This window comes from Chrysochloris asiatica, unplaced genomic scaffold, assembly GCF_000296735.1.
Source record: "Chrysochloris asiatica unplaced genomic scaffold, ChrAsi1.0 scaffold00102, whole genome shotgun sequence".
NCBI lineage: Eukaryota > Metazoa > Chordata > Mammalia > Afrosoricida > Chrysochloridae > Chrysochloris > Chrysochloris asiatica.
In genome coordinates, this window is record NW_006408620.1 from 6,314,371 (window position 1) to 6,319,886 (window position 5,516).

General features: G+C 47.6%; 1 protein-coding gene across 1 annotated transcript in view; it reads right to left on the bottom strand.

Moving 5' to 3' along the window:
• The window catches only part of CIITA (class II, major histocompatibility complex, transactivator), a 40,965-nt gene extending 37,994 nt beyond the window's left edge, over nucleotides 1–2,971 (bottom strand). Inside the window, exons 1-2 of the mRNA XM_006867244.1 lie at nucleotides 2,848–2,971; nucleotides 2,530–2,625 (exon numbers count right to left, since the gene is read on the bottom strand). Coding sequence (XP_006867306.1) covers nucleotides 2,530–2,625; nucleotides 2,848–2,971 — 220 coding nt within the window. The remainder of the gene's footprint in view (nucleotides 1–2,529; nucleotides 2,626–2,847) is intronic.
• Nucleotides 2,972–5,516: the final 2,545 nt, after the last annotated feature.

Genomic DNA, 5,516 nt, shown 5'->3' on the forward strand with positions numbered 1-5,516 from the left:
GAAGGTGTTTACAGTGTGTTTGAGAGGTGGAGAGCAGAGGGCTTTCTGGACAGGGGGGACAGAAGGAGAGAAGGTGTTCAGGGTGTGTTTGAGAATCTCTGAGGAACTGGAGACGGCAGCAGCAGCTTCATGTCGGGAGAAGTTAGGACTTGGTTTTATAGGTAATGGGGAGCCACGGAGGGTTTCTGAGCTGAGGAATGGAATTATGGTGGAGATGGTGATGATGATGATGGTGGTGGTGGCGATGGTACCTAACACTTACTGAAAGCTTTACTTTGTGCAAACTCCTATTTTAAATGGCCCCTCACACAGTAAGTTACTCATAACCATCTGTCATACACTTATGGAAGCCAAGTGAACAAATAGTTCAGAAAACCACAAGTGACTGCATGCCCAAGCCAGGGATTGGTCTTCTAGGAGCTCAGAGAAAACCCACAGAATTCGGAGAAGGGTAGACTTCCAGTTTCTTAGGTGGCTGCCACTTCCTGTGGAGATGCCCTTAAAGGAAAAAAAAGAAGTCCCCAAATCCTAAGGAAATGTGAATGCCCTAGGCCCCCAAACACTTCTGCTTTTCCAAGGAAATTCCCATAAGGGAAGGAAGCAGGATGGTTCTCGGTTCTACAATTTCTGAGAAAGAGACAGTAAGTGCTGTTTCTCTCTCTCTGCCATGTGTGATGCTGAAACAGATGTAGGCTGGGGAAAGACTGGCCACATTTGCACAGAGAGCATGCCTTCTGAGTGACGCAGTTCCCGCATTGTCAGACAAAGGCCCGCTAAAAACCATTGTGTAGGGTGATCACTGCACAGAGGTGCCCAGAAAAGACAGCAAGTGGGACAGAGATCCAGCCAAGCCATTCATTCTGATTGGGGCTGTATCCCCCAGAAAAAAAGGGTACATTTCTAATCCAACCATGGCTTTGTATGAAGTAGTGGTAACTAGCACTCCCCCTAAAAAAATCACTTCTCCCCCAAGGAGTTCTGCCCTTGTCTGAAAGTTGTAGCTCTCTTTCAAAACTCAAAACCAGTCCATCAACCTTAGCAAGCCTTCCTACTCCCCAGGTAGTTACCTTTTGTTGTGGTTAAAAACAGGTGCTTTGAGGTAAAAAAGACCTAGGCTGGAATTTCAGACCTGCCACTTGCTAACTTTGATGCTTTACGTTGTTGCACCTACATTTTCTCATCCGTAAACTGGGATAGTAGTAGCATCTGCTTCCTTTGTTGTTGCACAGACTCAGTGAGTTAAACGCATGCTTCGCAAGGGGCACAAGGTAATCATAGGGCAGCCATGAGTCCAAATGGACTGGACAACAGCTGGCTTTTGAATGCCCAGTAAGTGGTCGTTGCTACATATACTGGAGCAATTTGGCTTAGGAGCTGGAGAGAAAGACAGGGTACGTGTACAGTTTGGGATTTGCAGGAAGGAAAAGGAAGCAAGGAATAAAAAAGGGCCTAGAAATGGGTTGTTGTTGTTGTTAAATGCCGTCAAGTCAGTTCCGACTCATAGTGACCCTGCATGGGGTTTCCGAGGAGCAGCTGGTGAGTTTGAACCACTGACCTTGCGGTTCAAACCAACTTTGCAGTTCAGCGCATTAACCCACAGCGCCATACCAGGACCAAATGGGTAGTGGGATCATTAGTGAAGGGGCCTATTTCTCCTGCGCTCAGCCTAAGGAGCCCTGGTGGCACTGTGGTTACGTGCTTTACTGCTAACCAAATGGTCAGCAGCTCGAACCCAGCAGCCTTCCGTAAACATTTACATCCTTGGAAACCCAATGGGGGCAGTTCTACTCTCCAACTGGGTTGCTAGAACTCGAATGGACTTTGGGTTTGGTTTTGGGTTTGGCTGAATCTCCCTTCTTCCCTGGAGCCTCCATTCTTCTAGCTCTTGCTCAGTGTGCCCTGATTTCTGTAGGAGGGGCCTGTCATGGCTCATGGTGAATAACCAAATCCACTGCCATACACTCAAATCCAACTCATAATGATCTTATAGGACAGAGAACTGTTGCCTAAGATTTCCAAGAGTGTAAATCTTTACAGAAGCAGACTGCCTCATCTTTGTCCTGACGGTGGGCGGGTTTGAACTGATAACCTTTCTGTGAGCAGTCCAGTACTTTACCCACAGCACCACCAGGGCTTCTTTCATGATGAATTGTTATTGTTGTTAAGCGCCGTTTAGTCAGTTCTGAGTTATAGCAAACCTGTATAGGGTTTTTGAGGAGTGGCTGGAGGGTTTGAACAGCCAACCTTTTGGTTAGAAGTCCAGTGCTTATCATACAGCACTATACCAGGATCCTCATGATGAATTGCTGTTACTGTTAAGTGCTGTCGAGTCAATTCGGACTCATAGAGAGCCTGTGTAGGGTTTGCAAGGAGTGGCTGGTGGGTTTGAACCGCCAAGCTTGTAGTTAGCCATCTAGTGCAGATCTACAGAGGGGCACCAGGACTCCTCATGAGGAACAGAAAGTAACAACAGAGAAACAATCCTCTTTCCCTCAATTGCCCCTTCTTCGGATGCATGTGCTTCCTCACCAATGTTGGCATAGGTCTCCCTGGTCTCTTCATCACCTTCCATCTCCCTCAACAGCTTGCTGAACTGGTCACAGTTGATGGTGTCCGTGTCAGGCTCTGGGAGGAAAAGGCCCTTGGGTAAGGCCAGAAAGACCCGGAAAGAGGGCTGGTGGGGCAGGAGGGTAGGAAGGGCGCAATGGGGGCTGGGAAGTCCATTTGGAAGGAGGCGGTGCCGTGGGGAGCTGTCCGAAGTGCTGACGGTGGCGCTCTGTCCTTCCCCTGGCGCTGGCTGCTTCCTCTGCAACCGAAGGGTGGGAAGGCAGCTGGGAGGGGACCCACCTGAGCAGAGGTCAGTTTCATCTGCAGCCAGGTCCCTCTGGTCACAGCGGTGGTAGAGCTGCCAGGGGTCAATGCTGCTGTTGAGAAGGTCCAGGTACCCACCTTCGAGCAGACCCCACTCCATGGTGGCACTCTGCCCACTGTCTGAAAGGGAGAAGAGACTCAGCCATCTCATGGGAATTGGAAGGATGCAGAGAAATAACACCTACAATGGTTCCAAGCCAGGCAGGGTAATCTCCAGGGTGACAGCAAAGAAAGGTACACACTTGGCTCAGGCTCGAATGTGCCCAGGGCAAAAGGAGAGGAAGCCTCATTGCTCTCCTCCAAGGAATTTATAGTCACCTTGGTAAGATGTCCATGACACAGAAGAAAGTCTGGGAGTACATATTCAACCACACCTGGAGCAGAGCTAGGTTCCACATCTGGCTCTGCCATTTAACAGCTAAGACCGATGAGCACCTACTGTGTGCCAAGGACACAGACTGGTACCTTCAATTCTCACATAAACAACAGGAAAGGCAGGTACTGTTACTATCCTTATTTTATAGATGAGAAGATAGAGGTCCAGAGAAGGGAGGTGACTTACATATGGTTGCCCAGCTCCAAGTGGAACCAGGATTTTAATCTGGGCAGTCTGACTGAAAGACCTGCATTAACTGCGATGTTCTGCTGCCTTGGGTGACCTTGAGCAAGTCTCTGACCCCTTCTCTCTCTATGCCTCAGTTTCCTAATCTATACATTGAAGGGGACAGTGAAGATTCTAAGGACCCCCTGCTGTTGTTGTTAGGTGCCTTTGAGTAAGTTCTGATTCACAGAAACCCTGAGTAGGGTTTCTGAGACTGTAAATCTTTATGGGAGCAGAAATCCTCATCTTTCTCCAAAAGAGAGGCTAGTGGATTTGAACTGCTGATCTTGCAGTTAGCAGCCCAATCTGTAACCCACTATGCCACCAGCATTCCTAAGATCCCCTATTGTTGTTGTTGTTGTTGTTATAATTGGTTCCAACTCATTTTGACCCTGTATAGGGTTTCCAAGTGGTGGCTACGAAACCTTGAGGTTAGCAGTCTCGTGCTTATCCTATAGTGCCACACCAGAACTCGAAAACCTCTTTAGTCCTCCAAGATGTCCCTAGCTCTCTGATAATAGTCATTGTTGTTGTTCTTAGGTGCTGCAAGTTGGTTCCAACCCATAGTGATCCTAAATATAACAGAACAAAACACTACCTGGTTCATCCTTAGAGCCATGATGTGCTTGAGCCCATTGTTGCAACCACTGTCAATGCATCTCATTGAGGCACTTCCTTTTCTAACCGACCCTCTACCTTACTAAGCATGGGGTCTTTGTCCAGGGAAGGGTCCCTCCTGATAACATACATGAGCAGAGTCCCACAATCCTCACATTACCAGTGTTGAATGCCATATCCAATACTTTAGCTGTTACCTCATTTAACGTTCACAACAACCCTGGATATGTTCACACAAAAACTTGTACACATGAAAGGAGATGGGGAGAGGTCCCTTGTGGTACCATGGTGAATAATGGTTATCAGGACTGACTGTGAGAGTTGGAAATGTAAAGGTAGACATTTCGTAGCAAAAGGAGGGGAGTGATTGACTATGCAGTCTAGGAGCTGAGGTTCCTGGAACCATCAAGGGAGAAGAGCAAAGTGTGAGACCCTACCCAGAGAAGCAGTGACGCCAGAGATGGAGGCAGAGAAGATGTGGAGAGATGGAGCAGCTGGGGACTCTAGACCCAAAGAGGGAGAGGGGCTGTGTGCTGATGACCGGGGGGCAGGCTTGAAGGGTATACCCTTTGGTTGTTTGATGATGCATGGAGGGGATTGTAACCATGGCTATGAAACGATAAACGATAGGATGAATGTAAAGCTAATGTTCTCCCATGTAAACTATCACATAATTCACAATAAAACATTAAAAAAACAAACTTGTACACAAATGTTCATAGGAGCATTATTCATAATAGCCCAAAAGCAGGCAACAAACTACATGTCCATCACTGGATAAGCAGATAAATGAAACATGGTCCACCCATGTGATGGAATATTTCTCAGTCATGAAGAGGGATAAAGTGCTAATGCATGCTACTATGAAACCATTATGCTAAGTGAGAGAAGCCAGTCACAAAGGACCACATGGGATGATTCATAATAGTCAAATCCAAAAAGACAGAAAGAAGACTAGCATTGGCCTAGGGCTGAGGTAGAGTGTTGTCAGGGGATTGGGGAGTGACAGCTAATGGGTAGAGGGATGTTTTGGAGGTGATGCAGGTGCAGCAAACGTGATTGTGGAAGAAGTCACACACCTCTGTGAGTATCCTGAGACCCCCTGAACTGCGCACTTGAAGTGGGTGAATGGTGTGGCATGTGACTTATACCTCAATACTACTGCTAGGAAACAAACAAAAACCTGACCCTAAAAGGTAGGTGTGCTCGTGTCCTTTTTGCAGATGAGGAATCTGAGGCTGAGAGACTACACAGCCTTCCCAAATACCACGCAGCGGGTGCTGGGTAGATTTGGAGCCTCTTCTGTGTGGCTCCAGTATCCCTCTTCTGTTCCCTGGTCTGATTCCACAGTGCATCAGTTTCCAAGGGCTGCTAGAACAAACCGAGCAGCTAAAACAACTTAAACCTATTCTCTCATAGTGATGGA